Source organism: Pipistrellus hanaki, assembly GCF_964339955.1.
Source record: "Pipistrellus hanaki genome assembly, chromosome: 5".
NCBI classification, from domain to species: domain Eukaryota; kingdom Metazoa; phylum Chordata; class Mammalia; order Chiroptera; family Vespertilionidae; genus Pipistrellus; species Pipistrellus hanaki.
In genome coordinates, this window is record NC_140507.1 from 52832675 (window position 1) to 52853700 (window position 21026).

At 43.2% G+C, this 21026-nt stretch overlaps 1 protein-coding gene and 1 long non-coding RNA gene across 6 annotated transcripts in view; one reads left to right on the forward strand and one right to left on the reverse strand.

Annotated features, from left to right (window-relative positions):
- RNF175 (ring finger protein 175) overlaps positions 1–21026 on the reverse strand; it is a 31553-nt gene that overhangs the window by 9419 nt on the left and 1108 nt on the right. Inside the window, exons 2-5 of one of the 5 annotated variants that reach the window (XM_084883969.1) lie at positions 20214–20571; positions 17538–17575; positions 14388–14529; positions 4062–4216 (exon numbers count right to left, since the gene is read on the reverse strand). In XM_084883969.1, coding sequence (XP_084740095.1) covers positions 4062–4216; positions 14388–14529; positions 17538–17575; positions 20214–20276 — 398 coding nt within the window. In that variant the 5' untranslated portion in view covers positions 20277–20571. Of the gene's footprint in view, positions 1–4061; positions 4217–10525; positions 10693–14387; positions 14570–17537; positions 17576–20213; positions 20909–21026 lie in introns of those variants that run through there. The other 4 variants (XM_084883971.1, XM_084883970.1, XM_084883973.1 and 1 more) reach the window with 4 other exon arrangements.
- Positions 9167–10710, forward strand: LOC311622704. Its single transcript, XR_014795016.1, has 2 exons — positions 9167–9452; positions 9926–10710. It is a non-coding gene; the product is annotated as an uncharacterized lncRNA (long non-coding RNA).

The following is a 21026-nucleotide window of genomic DNA, read 5'->3' on the forward strand; positions in this document are numbered from 1 at the left end:
GCTTTTGGCAGGAGTACCTTGGAGGGACAAGCAAAGTTGGGAGGAGAAGTCAAGAGGAGACAGCACCTCCTCCAGGAGTTACTTTTCCTCCTGCTCCTTCTGCTGCCCCTAGCCCCAGAGTAAACAACCTCATATCTCATCCCATCTCATCTCCATCAAAGAGCCCCTCCCCTAGCCCTGGGATGAACTTGCAAGAGTGCTTCAGCCTAGTTTTTTTCCTGCTCATTGGATGCCCTAACCATGACCTCTCTTAAGGCCTTTCCTTCTTCCCACAGGGCCTCGGTGGAGAAGTGAGAGGATGGGGATGGAGGATGGAGTGGAGTTGATCTATAAGGGAACCCTGTTTATTCCCCTCAGCCCTGGCAGTAAACTCCTTAGAAAAACTATGCAATGGGCCACAGGCTGCTTCATGCCTGGGAGAGTGTGGGAGGAGGCTGGCGCCCAGTTCCATTCCTGGTGTGCGGTACAAGTGCCCCCTACTCCTTCCCCGAGGCAGGAAGAGGTGGTGGAAGGAGGAGCCGCTAGCTGGGAGGCTACCTTTGGTGCCCAGAGACAATGGGGGTGGCTGGACTGATGCTCTAAAGATCCTGCTTGCCTCTCAGTCCTTTCTTTCCTCATCCTTCTGAAGCCCCTCCTGCCTCCTACACCAAACTTCATTTAGAGTCTCACTCCAGAAACCTGACCCCACCCTCTCATCTCCAATCCCTGAGCCCTGTCCTCAACTCTCCCACCTCCCCTGGCTTCCTCCCTGTTGGAGCCATTGCATCAGATACTTTCGTTTTGTGTTATTACTGATGTAGTGGTTCTTAAAAATATATATTTTTTTATTGATTTCAGAGAGGGAGAGATAGAAACATCAATGATGAGAGAGAATCATTGATCAGCTGCCTCTTGCACGCCCCACACTAGGGATCGAACCTGCAACCCAGACATATGCCCTGACTGGGAATTGAACGGTGACCCCCTGATTCATAGGCTGATGCTCAACCACTGAGCCATGCCAGTTGGTTTTATGTAATGTTTTGATGTTATTTTAAAAGGTACCCCACTTCATTGAGTTCCAATCAGAAGGGACTTTCTGAAACATGTTTTAAGTGGAGGTTGTGGGCTAACCGGAGAAATGAATTGTCGTTTATATAATTTCTATGGTGGAATGCTTCATTTCAAGCAACTCACATACAGGGCAGTTTAGAGGTTAGGATGGGGCGGGGGCGGGGTGGGCGTTAGCACTCCTCCTCCAAGTATAATCCTGCCTGAGGAAGGCCTCACGGTGAGGAGTTACGAGGCAGAGCGGGAAACCTGCAGGAGGTGACTCCAATCACTGTGAGGCTGTGACATCACTAAAGGGGCCAGAGCGGCTTTGGGGCCAGAGGGTCTCCCTGGGCCGTGGTGTGAGTCCTTTTGCTGTGCCAATGCTGAACAGTCTGAGTCTTTGCTTAGAGCAGCCAGATCAAGGTGGAAGTGTGTGTTGCTAAAGGGGGTGACGATGGGAAAAGTGGCCAACCTCGAGAGGATCTCCCACTTCACCCCAAAACACCATTGGGCACCAGAGTGGGGTTCCTTGAACTCCACACATCCTCTCTCTACCTGCAGGGCCCTCTCAAGGTGGTGCCAGCACCAGAGGTGTTCCCAACAACTTCTGTAAGTGCAGGGCTTCTCTGAGCAAAGCAGTTTGTGGATGTAATTAAGCCACAGCCTGCTGTTGGGAGCAGGGGCTTGGCATTTCGGCCATCTTTGGGTTGTTTCTGGGCTCTGCCACTTACTACCTGGCTTTTTAGAGTCTCACTCCAGATTTCTTCCTATGATTGCTCATTTGTAAAGGGAGGATGATAACACCAGCTTCTAAATCGCTCTGAAGGTTGTGTGAGATAATGTATTTATGTTTCAAAGACTTGGCACATTAAATGCTTACTGTGTCATTATCATGAGATGTACAGTATTAGCTTTTCCAAATATCACCCCTTAAATCGTCCTCCTTTTGGGGGTACAGGTTCCCAGAGCCCAGAACTTGATTATAGATAAGCCAGAACAGAAGCTGGGGTAGGGCTTCAGAGCAGTGTCCACAGAGACGTGATGGGATCAGGCCAAGCTCTTGGTGGCCTATTTTTGAGCCTGAACATTGCTTGACAGACAACCTGACCATAGTCGAAACGAAACCCACTTCTTATCTGCGACTCTGCCCCTTAGCCGGGGCTTTGTGTGCTCTGGGGGAGGAACAGCCGGTTTTTAAACTGCGTTGGCACCGCAGACCACTCCTCTGGGGTTTGCCTTCCGCACCATGCACATGTGCTATAATGTGATAATGAAGCAAAGATCCGCACAGATGCTTAGGGCCCGCAACCTCTGCTCAGTGAGTTTCTATATCCTTACTGCTTTTCTAAAAGGAAAGGGACCCTAATTAGCCTCTTCCATCATTTCTCTCCAAGCGGCAGCTGGGTCTTCATAACATGTGAGTGGAGTGGCATGGCCCTCAGACTATTGCAGGGAGGAAGAAGCTGACATGGGTGCACTGTGGGCACTGCCATCTGAGCTATCAGAGCCATGGGGGTAAGAGGACAGCACTTGGGTATTTCCTGTGGCGAAGTTCTCAGCATTGAATGAGCTGATGTGCACAGAAGGACTGCATTTCACCAGGGGAATGCATTGTGCACTGGAAAAGAGAACTGCTTTAAATGAAATTCATGTAGATTATATCCAGGATATGAAAGGAAGTACATTTCAATTCATCCAAAACTTAGATCACATCACAAATCTTAAATAACTTACAACATTTTGTAGGAAGGAAGAGTCCCAACTGCCCATTTGCTGATGGGGGAGCCAGGTCCTTACAAAGACTAAGACCTCAAACTGGCCAGTATAGAAGGTCTCCTAACACCACCCCAAGCACTTCCCCACGTGGGATTAAATTACAGTGCTCATCACCTAAATTCATTTATTTGAATTTCAATCTTTATCATGACATGTATTGATCTAATTTCTCTTACTGCATATTTTTCCTTCTCCATACTAGAAGGAAAATATGATCTTGTCTCTCTCACTTTTTAAAAAAAACATATTTTATTGATTTTTTTACAGAGAGGAAGGGAGAGGGATAGAGAGTTAGAAACATCGATGAGAGAGAAACATTGATCAGCTGCCTCCTGCACACCCCCTATTGGGTATGTGCCCGCAACCAAGGTACATGCTCTTGACCAGAATCAAACCTGGGGCCCTTCAGTCTGCAGGCCAATGCTCTTTTTACTGAGCCAAACCGGTTAGGGCTATCCCACTTTTTTAGAGGATTAAATACAAACATCTGAATGGCTAAAGAATCATAAAAATGTTTTACAGGCCTTTATGACTTACTTTCCAACAAAGATAATTTGTCTTTATTACCATTAAATGGCATTGTCTTACTACCATTAAACACTTTACCTGTTTTCTCTTTCTCTTATTCCAGTTTTAGCTGGAATTGGGTTCAGATTTTATCTAAAGAACAATGAGAGGGAGAGCAAGTTTGTGGGCACATTATAAGCACTTTGGAAAGATGTGAATAATGTGATGAAATTATATAAATGTCCAGAGGTTGACAATGGTCATTAAAAATGATCAATGGAGTTTTAAAGCCTCATTTGTTATGAGAGTAATAAATCACTCCTTATGATTTATCAGATACAAACCTCATGCAGTTGTTAAAAATATGGACTTCTAACTCTTGCTCTCTTATAAAATGTGCATGACAGCTTACAGTAGAATAAACAAAATGCTGAGTTAAAAATAAACATGCAAACAGTGCTCTAGAAAACTTAACAGTTTCACTTCTCTTTCTCCCTGGCCTACTTCACTGCTTAATAGCTAAAGTAACAAATTTTACAGGCATGTCTGAATCACCATTAAATAACGAATGTGAACTGACAGTGTTATGGCTAATCTCCAAACAGTTTTGTTACTGAAAACAAAAAAAAAAAGAAGCATAACATTCCACCCCCCTACCCCCGCTTTCCAGGAAAATGGAAGTTAAATATACTCTTTAGTGTTTATAATAAAGGGGATGGTGGAGAAGAAACACGTGGAATACCTACCGGGGTGTTCTCCCGGAGAGGGGCTTTCGCGTAGCTTTGAAGAGGATGTAACTGGTGATAACTGAGAACATTCCCCACATAGACAGAAACCGCCACCAGTAAAGTTTTATTGTGAAATACAAAGGGACAACCCACATCTGCAACAGGGTCACCAGCTGTTAGAGAGATGAACAGAAAGTCTCTTTCAATGACTGAGGGCCCAGAAGGGCATGCCCATCGTCAAACGATTCAGAATCCTGTCTGTAACACTCAACTGGTTAACCATTCAGCTGCAACCTCCTCTGTAACACGCGCATGGAGCGGACTGGCACAATTATCTGAAAACTCGAATGGGAAATAATTCAAAATACCCAGCTTCCGACACTTTCTTTCTTTGGGATATCTCAGATGAAAGCAAAGACAGGCTTGGACAGTGATGTGATTTTGGATAAAGGAGCTTCCTTTCTGTTGTAAAATGGGAAATAACAATGCCTGCCCCACCTGCCTATGCTGACTGAGGTGGGGATCAAAGGAAATCCCTGAAGGGAAAGCGCCCAGCAAACAGTACTGCACGGAGCTCAGGGACTGTGGTTACTACGTGGGCACACGTGCAAATGCACCTGATCTCAAGGCAGTGGTGTCCCAGCAGCTTCTGGAGGCTTCTGCCTGCTGTCCCAGTGCATGCCGCGGGGTTAACTGTGCTGTTCCCTCAACCCTGACTATTAGATTTGCAACCCACCATTTGCTTCTTGTCTTTCCTCTGGTTTCTACTGCCTTTTCCAGGAAGCCCTAAGACATGGATCAGACTATCTCCTGTCCTTCTTTGTGGTCTATACCACTGACCTGAGTCCAAGTAGCCATCAGATGGTTCTATAAGTTGGCTGGCCTCAAGCTCGCATGGCAGGAAGCAGGACTACACTGATGGGCTGGAGGTCAATGACTTGGTATGGTTACCGTAGTGACTGACACTCCTACTTATTAGAATGTTTGGGCCTAATACTGAAACATCCATCTTATATAAAAACTGCTGTTTGAAATTTTAACTCTGCTATTTTGGTTTCTGTAAATGCTTGCTTGCTTAAATAATAAGGAAAATAAGACTACTCCCATTTCAGAGAGGCCATTAAACCTTCCCCAGATGGAGTTATCAGTGCTGACACCAGGCCAAGCCTTTGGTCAAGGTCTCAAAGCCCCAGCACATAGGGGCTCTTTAAGAACTTGCAAAGGGGACCAGAAAACCCCATATTTGGGAGACAACGAAGGTAAAAAGGTATAAATACAGGAAACTTCCTATGTGACTTTGCCCAGAATTTGAGAGACATTTCCTCTGGGCCTGCACGTAATAAATGTAACTCCATCTCTCTAAGCGTTGCTTGGTTCTTCTCCTGTTTTCTGTAACAAAACAAGCTATTCACCTCTCTTATGAAGAGCAGATAGGTTTAAACAATAGCAATAATCTTTGGTCTTTTATGTTTTATCATCTATAGACTAACCACCTATTATTTACTCAGCACCAGTATAAGAAGAGAATGGCAACAAGGATTAATTTCCGGTGTGGACTTTAATTGGTGGTGGCACTTGGCAATGCTCTGTTGAGTAGGATTCTAAGCATGGGTCCTGATTTTGTGTTAAAGAGAATCATGATTGATTAATCATGCCTGCCAGGATATAGAAAGAGTTGTTATAACATGCATGTACAGATGTCATATGGGTATAAACAAAGGCTGATGTAATTTATTTGTTGTCTTTACTCTCTTCATCTTTGTAATTAAAGGAGGTAGCCTTACACAACGAAAACTTTCTAATAGAAATTGTCTCTTAATACATTTAAAGTCTTATATTTCAAAACTATATATATATATATATATATAATAACAAATAAACCCTTTATAAGTTTGAAAAAGATAAAAGGAGGTGGCTTTTAAAAAAAGAGTGTATGAATGTATTTTTGGATCTTTTAATAAGATCTTGGTTATAATAGTCCAAAGGTCAATAACCAAATTTGATAGAACCTCAAGATGTAAGTGAAAAAGGCATTCTCTTTTCCATGTCAAATAAGAAGATATTTCCCAGGCTTTTCATTCCCTTTTAATTGCTTCATCCCTAAAACAACCTGGATTCGTAATCTTAGCTTTGCTCTAAATCTTTCAGAGAACAGTACAGTTCTCATTATATATATGCATTCGAACAAAAATACACATAGAGCAAATGTGAGATAACTATCTAAAGAGTTCAGAAAAAATATCCTATAACCTGCTTTTTGTTTTAGAATTCAAGGCAGTACTTCCAAGGAAGGATACATATTCTTTACTTTTGCCTGAATTAGTCAGATAATAGCTTTAATTTTCCATCCTACTTATGAAATATATATCCTATCTAATAAAAGAGTAATATGCAAGTTAACTGTATCTCTGCTACACCCACAAGCCATGCCCACCAGCCAATCAGGAGTGAGTTTGCAAATTAACCCAACCAAGATGGCTGTGGCCATTGAGCAAGCAGGAGGTTTGGGTTTCCTTGGCAATGGAGGAAGCCATGCTTCCTGCACACCCTGGCTGGCCCTGGACTCCACTCAAGGCTTCAAAGTTTCAATTATAGAAGATAAATAATAAATCCCAGATACCAGGGCCTCTGCTTGGGTCTCTGGGGGGCATGGCCGGTCTGCAAACCACCACAGGCTCCTCACCCAGGCCTTCCCACACCCAAAGGGAACCCCTACCCTGATCTAGACACACTTCAGGGAAAACCAGCTGCCCCCCACCCATGCACCAGGCCTCTATCCTATCTAATAAAAGAGTAACTCCAACACACAAGATGGCTGCCCCCATGTGATCAGAGATGACTGCCCCCATGTGGACATAAGATGGCCACCACAAAATGGCCAGCAAGGGAGGGTAGTTGGGAGGGACCAGGTCTGTAAGGGAGGGCAGTTAGGGGCAAACAGGCTGTCAGGGGAGCAATTAGACATCAATCAGGCTGTCAGGGGAGTGGTTAGGGGGTGATCAGGCTGGCAGGCAGAAGCAGTTAGGGGCAATCAGGAAGGAAGGCAGGCGAGCAGTTGGGAAACAGCAGTTCCAGATTGGATAGGGTGCAGGCTGGGCTGAAGGACACCCCCCCTCCCCCATGCACGAATTTCATGAACTGGGCCTCTAGTATGTATATATACTCAAATAGGAAAAACAGGCTTCCTTAAGGAAGTAGAATAGTTTTTGTGAGGACCAGAAACCATATGTGAAGAAACCAAGACTCAAGATTCACTTCTTTTAACATGCAACATTAGAAACTTTGAGTTTTTATTGTTGTGTTTTTTTTTTAAATAACTCATTTAAAAAATATGTATATATTTTTATTGATTTCAGAGAGGAGGAAGAGGGAGAGATAAAAATATCAATGATGATTGAGAACCGTTGATTGTTTGCCTCCTGCATGCCCCACACAGGGGACTGAGCCTGAAATCCAAGAATGTGCCCTGACTGGAAATCGAACCGTGACCTCCTAGTTCATAGGTCAACATTCAATCACTAAGCCATGTCAATCAGACTGACCCTCTACTGCTGAGAGGAAGTGTGGAGCTCATTTCTTTTTGCTTATTGTGGAGATAGTCATCTATGCTTTATTGTAGGTTTTAAATTTTTTAATTCATTACTTCTGATATCAAAGAAGGAAATGGATATGAACTCCATCTTTCAAAATCTGATTATCTGTCACTTACATTTTTCATCTCTCTGTTTTAAAAATTTGATTCATCTTTTTACTTCCCCCATAAATACGCTGAAGTTTTTTTTTTTGTTGTTTTTTTTTTAATACAAATTTGAATTGGTTCATTTTAATTCAGTGAAACTACCATGTTCCCATATTTTATACTTTAGGTTAGAAGTCAAATTTTATAAGACTAATCAATTTCTTCAAATCGGTGGAGTTATAATCCATGATAGTTTGAAGTGATCATTGGACTGTATTTTTATAAAACTAGTTATCTCCTTGTGGATTTATAAATACAACCCATTCCTAGTAAATCCCAAATTTCTCTTACTTGCTGCCTGGATTTAATTAATAGAAAATAACAATGTTCAAATATATAGATCTGCAACTTAAAAAAAATAGGCATTGGAGATTAGAAATAAAAGGAAAGCAACTAATATATATCATTATAATGTATTCTACATACAAATATTCAATTTATTAACTATCTTTAAAGTCTAAACCCTGCACCACATTTTCTCAACATATAAGAACAAAGGTCAGAAATTTGTGTTACGAATTAAATGATTGTACAGAGAAGTCCTTTTGAAATGAGGGCCACATTTCATAGCAATTTAAAAAATTCTTAATCAATTTCCAGAGCAGTTAAAACCTCTTATTTTTTAATAGTAACTGCCTCATATGAAATGTAGGAATGTTGTGCCTCATAAATAAACACAAGAAATATGTGAACTTGAGGTGCATGCATGCAACAGACGAGCCTGGCAGCTGGGACACATTAATGATGCCAAAGGGGTCACCATCTGGGCATGTGCATATAAAACACATCTGCATGACTGGCCCTGCATCTGGATCACATCACCCACCTTCTCCCCACCCACACATCATGGCAGGAGGATTGTCCTGACGGATCAGATGTTGCCCAGTGGTACCATGTTTTTCCTTTTACCATGCATTATTGATGAATCTGGAAAGAATTGCAAGTCAAGACAAAACAAAGATATCTTTTGTCTAGTTGTACAGGATGGTGAATGGGTCACATGATAAGGAAGGGAGGGAAGGAGGGTGGAAGGAAGGAAGGAAGGAAGGAAGGAAGGAAGGAAGGAAGGAAGGAAGGAAGGGAAAGAGGGAGGAAGGAAGGAAAGAAGGGAAGTTATGTATGTATGTGATACTTATTTCCTTTGCACTGCAAATCCTAAACTACTATGTTTGCAGCCACGTGTACACGTGTCTGTGTGTACTTGTATGGGTGGGATGGAGGGACAGCAGGGGGATGCTAGAGGTAAGCAGAAAATCATCATGTACATAATCGACTCCAAGAATATTGTGCTATCAGAATAAAGGCAATGGAGGGAAGTGTGGGCATAAAATGAGTAAGTAAAATAATGGAATCATGGCATATGAAGGATTCTTAGAAATCCACTAGGTCTAGATTTCTATCTTCAATTCAGACTCAACAGTTTTTGCTATTTAAACTGTTAAAGGAGCTTCTGCAATATTACATAAGTATGTGTATATTTGTGCCTTGCCTCCTTTTAAAAAACTTTGGACAGACCTAATGATTTATTGGTATATTAGTATATTCTAGTGTTTCACAGCTATTAATAGGCAGGGAGTTTGTTTTAAATAGAGCAATGTTTCTCTCTGTGGCTTAAGGATTTGCCAGTGTATCGAGGCAAGTTAACAGTGCGTCTGAAACACCAATTTTGTGTAAGTAGTCAACAGGCTCTCTCCATTGGTTTGAAGGGAAGGAAAAGGGTGCCTTTTTGGCAACCTCTCCTGCTATTTTCTGCAGATATGAAAAGTAGGAGACATAAAAGAGGGTGGAGAGGATGGGGTTGAATGAAATTTTATTTTTAATTGAACACTGTTAAAAGCATTTGGAAATAATTTAATTCTGAGGCTCTGCCTATATCTAAACCATATCAGCACTATCAGCTGGAAAGAGAAAAATTCAAATATCCAGATGCTTGGACTATGTTATGCTAAAAATATGACTATTTGGAAACATTCAGGTATTTAGTTGTATCCCAAACCAAATAGCAACATTCCATTTTCTATCTACTTTCTCTCGACACTTTTTGGCATCGCTTAAGAGCAGTTAGTATTATGTTTTAAAGCTTTGCTTTCTAAATAACATGCTTCTTTTGCTTTATCATAATAAGTTGCTCTGATATTCACAGCTTCTACAGACCACTGAGCAGAATCTGAAGAGACAAATTAAATGATCTCTTCAGAAGATACACCTATTTGTTAAAAACTGTGTCTGAAAATGTTCTGAGCTTTTCAGATTAGTCCCTCATCTCTGATGTACATGATCCAAATTATGCATGAAATAATGTGAAAATAATACTTTATGTGTCATTTAAAATGCCCTCAGGGCATAAATAAATGTAAACAATGATTAACATACAAAACTGTTCACATATATTGTGTGCACTTCCTACTTTTTAAAATGTTTCCTCTTCTTGCTTATCCATAAACTCCCACTCCTACCATCTGCCACAGTTTACATAATTTTTCCATCCCAGTATACATACATATATAGCAGGATCGGAATTGTTAACCTGTACCCTCCTGGGAAACTGTTTTATCCACGGGAGTACAGTGCTCGTAAGCAGCTGCTGGCGCCTTACTCTTACCAGGCTCGTCTCACTTCCAAAGGCACTTGGAGCGGCACCTTGAGCCCCAATACCCTTGGGTGAGGGTACATTCTCTTGTCACCATCTGCATTTCTTCCTGGGATCCCCAATCTCCTAAATGATCTTTAACAATTTGCCTACCTTAAGGTCTGCTTCTTGTGCTGTATACAGTAGTTCGTTGGGATTTGACAAATGCATAAGGTCTTGTATCCAAAATTACAGTATCATACAGATCCATTTTACTGCCCTAAAATTCCTGTTTCACTTGTTTGTCCTTCCTCTTTACCTCCATGAACTATTGGCAACCACTGTCCAAAAACAAAAACCATCATTTTACTCTCTCTATGGTTTTGCATTTTTCAGAATCTATAATAATAAAAGGGTAATATGCTAATTAGAATGGACATCTTCCAGATGGCATTGCAGACGTCCTTCCTGACAAAGCCAGGGCAGGAAGGAAGCAGCCCGGGTCCCAGGTGCCTGCAGGTGGCTGGAGGAGGGAAGTCCAGATCTGGGTGCCGGAGGGAAGCTGGTGCCAGCAGCCAGGGGAAGGAAGGTCTACTCTTGCGGGAATTTTTGTGCATTAGGCCTCTAGTGATATATAATTAGATTCATACAGTATGTGGCCTTTGTATTGGCTGGTTTCACCAAGGTTCCTCCATGTCTTTCCATGGCTTGATAAGTGCATACCTTTTTATTATATACTAATATTTTATTGTATGGAGATATCATAGTTTGCTTATTTATTCATACTTTAAAGGTAGATGCTTAGACCACTGATTTTAGACCCTAATTTTCTCTTCTAACGTATACATTCAATGCTAGAAATTTCCCTCTAAGCACTGCTTTTGCTATCTTTCACAAACTTTGATATGTTGTGTTTTCAATAATTTTTAAAATTCTCTTGAGTCCTCTTCTTTGACTCGTGTTACTTAGTGTTGTATTATTTAAAGTCCAAGTATTTGGGGATTTTTCTAGCTTTGTGTTGCTGGTTTCTAGTTTAATTTTTGTGGTCTGAGAGTATAAAGTTGACTCTTGAACAGCTTGGGGCAGGGGTTAGGGGCAGCATTGCCCAGCGCCTGCCACCCCATTGGAAAACTGCATATAACTTAAATCAGCCCTCTGAAATAAGTCCATTCCCACCACAGATCAAAGATTCTCTTTTCAGTCCACAGTCGTTTGAAGCCATGGATGTGAAACCTGGGGTGTGGAGGACTGACTGAATACTGATTTTTAAGAATCTGCACATAAGTGGATCTGTGCAGTTCAAACTTGTTTGCTCACGGGTCAACTGTACTTTGTGTGATTTCTATTCTTTCAAGTTTGTTTTGGTGTGTTTTATGGCCTATTATAGAATGCGGTCTGTCTTGGTAAATGCGTCATGAGCTTGAGAAGAATGTGAGCTCTGTTGTTGCTGGATGACTCATTCTATAAGAGTTAGAGTGAGTTGATCAGTGGTACTGTTCAGGTCAACGATATCCTTACAATGTTCCTCCTGCTTGATCTATTGGCTACTGAAAGAGGGTGTTGCAATCTCCAAATGTAATTGTGGTTTTGTCAATTTCTGCTTGCAGTTCTACTAGTTATGTCTCATATATGTTGATGCTCTGTTGTTAGGTACATATTCAACAGGGGCAGGCTAGAAGGGGGAAAAGGGAACAACTGTAATACTTTCAGCAATAAAGATAAATTAAAAAAAGAACTTCTGTGTCTTCTTGAATTATTGACCCTTATATCATCATGTAGTTGCCCCTCGTTATCCCTAATAGTTATCCTTCTTCTGAAGTCTGCTTTACCTGAAATTAGTATAGCTTCATCCAGCTTTTTTTTTTATTAGTGCTATCATGACATATCTTTCTCCAAACATTTGCTTTTAACATATCAGTGTTGTTGTTTTTTGTTTTGTCTTTTTGTTTTAATATATTTTATTGATTTTTTACAGAGAGGAAGGGAGAGAGATAGAGAGTTAGAAACATCAATGAGAGAGAATCATCGATCAGCTGCCTCCTGCACACCCCCTACTGGGGATGTGCCTGCAGCCAAGGTACATGCCCTTGACCGGAATGGAACCTGGGACCATCCAGTCCCCAGGCCGATGCTCTATCCACTGAGCCAAACTGGTTTCGGCCATATCAGTGTTTTTATAGTATAAGTAAGTTTCTCCAGAAATTTTGTTAGGCATTTCTATTTTGCAGATAAGGAAACTATGTTCAAGATATATTTAAAAACCTTTTCTTTTATATGAAAGTATAACTAATGAGGTTTAATTCTAGTCTCTTTTATTAAAAAAAAAACACCACACCTCTGTAATATAGAGCAGTGTTTTTCAACCTTTTTTGGGCAAAGGCACACTTGTTTCATGAAAAAAATCACGAGGCACACCACCATTAGAAAATGTTAAAAAATTTAACTCTGTGCCTATATTGACTATATATAAAGTAATTCTCTTGAATAGGAATCAAATAAACACAAAGAAAGTATTTTATAATTACTTTATTATGAAATATTAAGTAAACAAAATAGTGAAAAATTATAAAATTCTTGTCTTGTCTGCACCTACGGCACACCAGGCAACATCTCGCGGCACACTAGTGTGCCGCGGAACAGTGGTTGAAAAACGCTGATATAGAGGATGTTTATTTTAATTAACAAGACAATAGTGACATGGCAGCAAATTGATACATGTTCTCTTAAATAAAAACCACTATCCCATCAAAAGAACAAGAACCACCCAAGCCTTAGCTGGTTTGGCTCAGTGCTAGAGCATTGGCCTGTGGACCCAAGGGTCCCATGTTCGATTCTGGTCAAGGGCACATACCTTGGTTGCAGGCTCCTCCCCAGCCTGGGTCCTAGGTGGGGCTTGTGTAGGAGACAACTTATCGATGTGTTTCTCTCACATTGATGTTTCTCAATGTCTTTCCCTCTCTTTTCTATTCTACCTAGAAAAACAAACAAACCACCCAACGTTGCTCTTTCTATGTAAAATGTACAAAATTGCCTAAATTTAAGTATTATACAGAACTCTTAAGAATCCCCTTAGACCCTGAACTATACAGAAAATAATCTTTATGATGGGTAAGAGAAAAATGAAATACTGGTCTAAGCCAGCACTTCATATGTCACAGGCGAGTCTTCTTATAAATAACCAGTCCAAGACCCAGAATCATGTAGAGTGATCATTGAGGACCTTCTCCCTTTGCAACATTTCCTCACTTAGGCCACACTCAAGTCCAAACCATTGATCATCAAAATGTGGTCCCAGGATCATCTGGGAACTTGCTAGACTTGCAAATTATTGGGTACCTGTTGAATCAGAAACTCAGGATGGGACCTGAGAATCAGATCTAATAAGCCCTCTAGGTGATAGTTACACCCTAAGATTTGCGTACCACTGCTCTAAACATTGTAAGGTCTCAGGCCCAACAGCCCCAGGGATGCCCCTGGGGCTGTGAGATGGCAAAGGTCAAGTGGACATGCTTGAGTGGGATTGGTCTTTGAAAATGGGATTGTGCCCTATGTGGCTGTCAGTGCAGTGTTTGCATAAACAGGCTTTCATGAATATGCAAGCCATCAGTGCCAGAGTTTATTGCTAATGAAACAAAGTTAGACAGCCTCATGTTTTGTTTCTGGAATTCTTAATTCTCCTTTCCTGGGCCAATGGCAGAAGTTGTTCATGCACAAAAGGAAAAATTGGTTTCCTTAAACCAGGGCTTCTCTACCTTGGCACTATGGACATTTCCTTTGTGGTAAGGAGCTGTGTCCTGTGCATGTTGAGCAGCATCTCTGGCCTCTACCTTCTAGATGCCAGTAGCATTCCCCCAACCCCTTCCACGGGGGATAAAAAATGTTTCCAGATGTTGCCAAATGTCTCCTGGGGCCAAAATTGTACCCAGTTGAGAATCACTGACTTAAACCATTTTCTTCAAAGTGATAAAAAAAAAAAAAAGGAGGAGGAATGTGGCCGCTAAGGAGCAGGCTTCCAGCAGCCACCAGGGTGACTTACGTTGTAGGACCGGCCATGTCTCTGTCTCCACTGCACCAGCACTATCTGGGCGATGACCAGGGTGGAGAGGAAGATCAAGATCATCTCCACGTGCATGGACTCGTGGCCCCGGTGCATCTTGAACATCTTCTCCTGCTGCAGGCTGGAACCAGCAAATGAGGTCATCCGCAAAAGTCCTCAACCTTTGCACATTTAGCAAAAAAAAAATAATAGGCTGGGCCCATAGGAAGCAGTTAGGGATTTCAAATGTAAGGGGTTTTAAGCTTTGACTACAAAGTTTTCCTAAATTTTTCTTGGTTCCTCTCTTTCTCCCAGGATTGGGGAAGAGGCAGTTGAGAGGAGGAGCCGAACTCATCAGCAAAGTCAATTCCTCTCAGCCCTTAGTTTTTCCATGTGTATGGACTTTAGCCTTGTTCTTTCAAGTTAAGTCATGTCCCCCCCCCCAAAAAAAAAAACAAAACAAAACACCCACTAATGGGTCCTGGAAAGGCTTGGGTTCCAGTCCTTGATTGGCCAGTTTATCACCATAGATAGTCATTTATGGTTTCTGAGCCTCAGTTTACTCATTTGCAAATTTAAAATAATGATCTGTCTGTACCTCAGGATTTTCTAAAATTGCAAAGAACATATGTTATTTTATTTGTCAACTAGAGGCCCAATGCATGAAATTTGTGCATGGGGGTGGGGGTTCCCTCAGCCCAGCCTGCACCCTCTCCAATCTGGGACCCCTCGGGGGATGTCCAGCTGCTGGCAGTCAGACATCCCTCTCACAATCCGGGACCACTGGCTCCTAACTGCTCACCTGCCTGTCTGCCTGATCACCCCTAACTGTCTCCCCATGGCCCGGTCACCCCATGCAGCCTGCTGTTAGGTCGTTTGGTTGCCTCTCACTGCCTCCTCCATTCCCCCACTGGCCTGGTCACTCCACACAGCTCATTGCTCAGTTGTTTGGTTGGCCCTCACTAACCCCCCTGCCAGTCTGGTCACCCCACACAGCCTGTTCAGTCGTCCGTTTGGTTGTTTCAGTTGTGATAGTTGCTTAGGCTTTTATATATATATATATATATATATATATATATATATATATATATATATATATATATATATATATTAGATTAAATCATGATGGCTGAATATTCAGGCTTTCAGTTGGACTCTTGGTTTTGCACAATGGTAGAGAAAACCACTAAGGTGATATCTATCATCTGGCTTAACTATAGCAGAAGTGGCTTTGAAGAAAGCCTAGAGCAGTGGTTCTTGACCTTGGCTATAAGTTAAAAATCACAGTGCTCGAGCTATACCCCAGATCAATTAAGTGAATTAAATGATCATTCAATGACCATACCAATTAAAACCACCATTGCTGGGTATAATGGGCTGAATTGTGTCTCCCTACCTCTAACCCCAAATTCCTATGTAGAAGTTCTTTTCCTCAATGCCTCAGAATGGGACTGTATTTGGAGACAGGGATTTTAAAGAGGTAATTAAGGTAAAATGAGGTCATATGGTGGGCCCTAACCCAATTGGGCTGGTGTCCTTACAAGAAGAGGAGATTAGGACACAAACTCACCCAGAGGAGGCAGCCATCCTCAAGGTAAGGAGAGAGGCCTCAGAAAAAAACGAGAATCGCTAACACCTTGATCTTGGACTTCTAGCCTCTAGAACTATGAGAAAATAAATTTCTGTTGTTTAAGCCTCTCAGGCTGTGGCCTTTTGTTATAATAACCCTGGAAAACTGATCACAGATTTCTAGAAGGTGATCTAGGCATCAGTAATTTTTAAAGTTCCCCACCAATATAATTTTAAGATACAGCCAAGATTGAGAACCACTGGCCTCAGGAAGAAAGAGCAGTTCAGGGTTAATTTTAGGGAAGAAATGGGAAATTATGAACATTGCCAACCAACAACTTTATAAATATTGTTTAGCATTAATTTCATCTCCACGGAAGCACCATCAGTCACAAAATCTCTTAAAGTTTCCACTTATGGCTGGTTACTGTGTGCATTTAGTTAAGGTACCATTCAGAAAACACTGCAGAGTGATCTTCTGTGTCACAAGATAGTGGCCTTTACAAGGTACTTGTTAGATATGTGGGTTTGGTTCTTCCCTTTACTAGCGTTTTTACAGAGCTATTACATAGAGCAGAGCAGTGCCTCAGGAAAGGACCCCATTCAAATCCCAGGGGTGCCCCCTGCTGGAGAATGTGCAGAAATTAATCCACAGAGCCTAGTAAATAAATATTCTTACTTGTGTTCAGTTTATTTGAGATAAATCTTAGGGTGTTAATGCTGGAAGGTACCAAAGATGTACTGAAACACTTTATTTTTCAAACTAAGACTCTTATGTGCATTTCAGGTAAACATCCTGAGTAAGATCACATGGCTATTAGTCCCTGTGTTGAAGTTGAGCTTAGGAGACAAGAATGGTTTTTAGAAGCTCATTAAAAAATATGCTCATTCTTCTGAAGAAATGGGAATTGAAAAAAAATAAAAAGGTACAAGAATTTAGTAATAGTTCTTACAGCCCCAAGTTCAAAATAGCTATTTAATATTCTACGTAATAAATAGATTTTCAATTTAGGCCACGTGGATAGAAGAGTAAATCTCTCATCAAGTTAAAATAGGACTTACATAGATATCAAACAAAACATGCTTTATGACATTAGTCTAATACATTATAATCTATAAATATATATATTTCATGTCAAATAGCTAACCCATGTGGAAACACTTCAGGAAGTATAAAGTGATGGTATACAAATGTAGTATTTCCTATTTTGATTAGGAATACATTCCTGATTGATTACCATAAAGCAAAAAAGGAGGGACTTTTCACTTATTTCATTTCATGTGGTGACAGGTAACAGAACACAGGGAAGCAGCATATGAAGAAAACCAGATGTATCTTGTGCCAAAATAAGTACTGAGTTGGCACTGCCTGATTTTGAAGGACATACAAATCCAGCTTGTGGGGTGGCACAGAGCACACTGTGGTTTTGGTCTATACTACCCTTGGGCACGCATGGTTATGCTAACTCACCTTCTCTATCCTAGAAATTTACAAATAAAATGATGGCTTCATTTAATTTCTCAGTTAAGATAGAAATCTACTTTTTTAGTGTAAAAATAAAAAATATACTAATCACTTACTTCCACTCGTCATCTGCAGAAAGATTTGTGTGAGAGATCTGAAAAAAAAATGAGCCAGAATAATTTAGAATGAAAGCTCCAATAAAATGTTTGCTTATAAACTAACACACACACCAAAACAGTAATCAGGTCACTAGCCTATATATAAAAGGCTAATATGCAAATTATCCCCTTGGGAATTCAATTGCTGACTATGAAGAGGGGAGCAGTGAGGGTGGCAGTGGCGGTGGGGCACTGAGGGAGTGAGAGAAGGAGGAGGTGGGGAGGCAGGAACCGGGAGGTGGGCAAGGTGGCGGTATGGAGGATACAGGAAGGCGGGGAACCATGCAGTGGCAGTGTGTGGGTGGAGGAGGTGGGGAACCTGATGGCCCTGATCGCCAGCCAGGCCTAGGGACCCTACCATGCACGAATTTCATGGCCTGGGCCTCTAATAAATACTTGAGAACCAGAGGAGGTGCCATTCAATCAAGGTGGTAGAGTGGCCTCATGAAAAGCAGTATCACCCTGGCTTCTGGGATATGAAGTATAAATCTAAGACACCCCCCCCCCCCCAAAAAACAAACAAAAAACAAACACACACACACACACACACACACACACACACACAAAACAAAAACAAAACCACTTGTTTTGTTGGTGTCTCAATTAGCGCCAGTGAGTAAATATCTCTAAGTTCAAGGTTTTAGAAACAGATCTGACTAGAGGCTCTACTTGTTTGGAGCATTTTTGTGTCTTCCCGCTAATTCAATTTCATTGAAGGCCCTGCCCCAGGGAAGGGGATGATGTAGGAGCTGGAGAGCACAGAGACCATCCTCAGGAAGTGCTTGTGGATGACCTGCAGTGCACCCACGTGCCTTTCCTTGATCACTGCTAATGCACTATATTGGGGCATTTGAAAGCTAAATGCCAATCATGCAGTCACCCAAGAGTCTGGTTTAAATGTAGATTTTTAATTCAGGAGTTCTGGGGTGGGGACTGAGACTCTTCCTTCCTTCCTTCCTTCCTTCCTTCCTTCCTTCCTTCCTTCCTTCCTTCCTTCCTTCCTTCCTCTCTCTCCTTCTTCTTCTCCTCCTTCTCCTTCTCCTTCTTCTGTGAAGGAGAGGGCTAAGGGATAGCTTGGCCAAATGGCCTGACCAGGGAGCCTCAACTGTCTGCCTCATTAGCCTTTTATTGTAACAGCAGTTTGAGGTAAAGTTTAAGATACAATCAGTAGGGGAAGTAATCTTAGGAGGACACATGTGTTTGTAGTGCCCTTTGCATTTTTTTCTCTTTAAATATTAATTATTCATGGATTGATTTTTAGAGAGAGAAAGAAGAAGGGAGCGAGAAGGAGGGAGGGAGAAAGAGAGAGAAATGTTGATTTGCTGTTCTACTTATTTATGCACTCATTGGTAGATTCTTGTATGTGGCCTGACCGGGGATCGAACCTGAAACTTTGGTGTGTTGGGATGATGCTCTAACCAACTGAGCTATCCAGCCAGGGCAACTTCTAATTGTCTTCCATGGGACACATTGACTATTGGTTGGTGGATCACCAGAGGTTTGCTCTTGGGAAAAGCTGCGAGTCCCCTAGGGTAAGGTGACCAGGACCAGATCATCCAGGTGTTGTGGGACAGTCCTGATTTCTAACAATTTTTCCCGCGTCCCACGGCATTTAAAAAAACAGTCCCAATTTTTGGAAAGAATCTTTCCAATGTTTCCAATCTTTCAAAAAAAAAAATCGGGACTTTTTTTTTTAAAACTCCGCTGGATGCGGGGAAAATTGTTAGAAATCAGGACTGTTCCGCCAACACCTGGACGATCTGGCCACCTTACCCTAGGGCCAAGTTAACAGAGGGGCCATGCCTCCTGAGGGCAGTGATATCAGCAAACAGCGGTAAAAGTGACTACCAGTCTCCTGCCTCTCCTGGTGAGCAGTTTTCCATCTATAACCTCCTCTGGATGGTCTGGGTTTGAAACCAGCAAGGAAGCCCATAAAATCCCAAATGCATAGCGTGATCCACAGACCAATCACAACCTGGCTTTCCCTTGTCTTTTACTACAAACCTTTGTGAACGCCAGATTTCCATAGAGTCTTAGTGTATATCACCCTCCTTGCCTTTCCCCACGATCACTCCCCAATGTTTTCATCAGCTCCAAGCAATTTGATCTGCAGTTCCCGCCATCTAGGCCCCTCATCACCCACGTGGCCGGGTCTCATCCATCCTCCAAGGCCTCCATCAGCGTTGCCCATCCCCCACCCCCTCTCCCCCTACTCCCCTGCCAGGAACAATCCCTTGCTTCTTAGGAATCCCACAAAGCCTCCCTTGAACCTGTTTTGGGGACAACAATCTCTTCCTACCGCGTTTTAACCTGCCCTTACGCTCCAGTTTGAGAACCAAGTCAAGCGTAATGTACAAGCTGTCCTCCTTAAGGGGAGGAGGGAGGGAGGGAGGGAGAGGAAGAGAAATGGAGAGGAGTTGGGCTTCCTGGGATGGGGTGGGTTGGGGTGGGGATCAGGCGAAAGCACCAGCGTCTGCCCTGGGGTCCCGCCCCTCCATGCGAGGTCCATTGCCCCCCCGCCCCCCGCGAGGGGTCGGGGAGCTCGGGGACACGTCCGCGCGGCCTCCCAGCCCCGGGGTGAGTCTGGGGGGCCCTGATGCGCCGTCCCTGCGGCCTGCGCCCCGAGTTCCGTACCTGATCGTGCTGGGGGGGCGCCTCCAGCTCTGCGCCGGCCTGGCGCTCTGCTCCCACGGCCATGCTCCGCCGCCACCCCGGCTCCGAGGGCTCCGAGGGCTCCGAGGTCTCCGCGAGTCCACAGGGGAGGCCTTCGGACCGGGCCCCGGTTGGGAGCCGAGCCTGCGGCTGCTGAGCGGCGGCCCCGCCCCGGGCTGTGCGGCCCGGGCCCCGCGTGGGGATAGCCCTCGGCTCCGCTCAGGCCTCCTGCAGAGGAGGGAGCTGGAGATCACCGCCTCCAGCACCACTGGGAGATCCTATGGGCCCAGGGCCCCTCCGGAGCGAGGCGGTTGGCAGCTATCCTCGCTAATAAACCGTCCTGGGCGCTGGGCTGGGGCAAGTGTTTTTGTTCCCAGGTGACGGGGCTGGCGGACGGCCCAGAGGTCGGGAGGGAGAGCGGTGGGAGCTGGGAGAGCAATGGAGAGGAGAGAGGGAGGGGGGAAGAGAGATCGTTTCTTCTCAGCTCTCCCCGCCAGAAGCATTTATCAGAAGACGGTTGTCCAAATGTAAGGAGTTTGAGCCTCTGAGCATCCAAGGCGGTGTTCCTTTCCCTGCGGTTCCTGCGCCTCTGCCCTGGGTTATCTGCAGTTTTAATCACGGGCGGGCAGCTCCCTAGAGGCCAACCTGGCCCGTCCCAAGGTGACAAAGGGGAGAAGCTCCACTGTGGGAAGAGAACGCAGCCCCTCTTGGCCCCTGGCTGCTGTGGAAACCACCTGCAGCTTGCCTTGGTCCTCTCCACTTTTAGGGGACACTCCTTCCCCTTGGCCTCAGGCC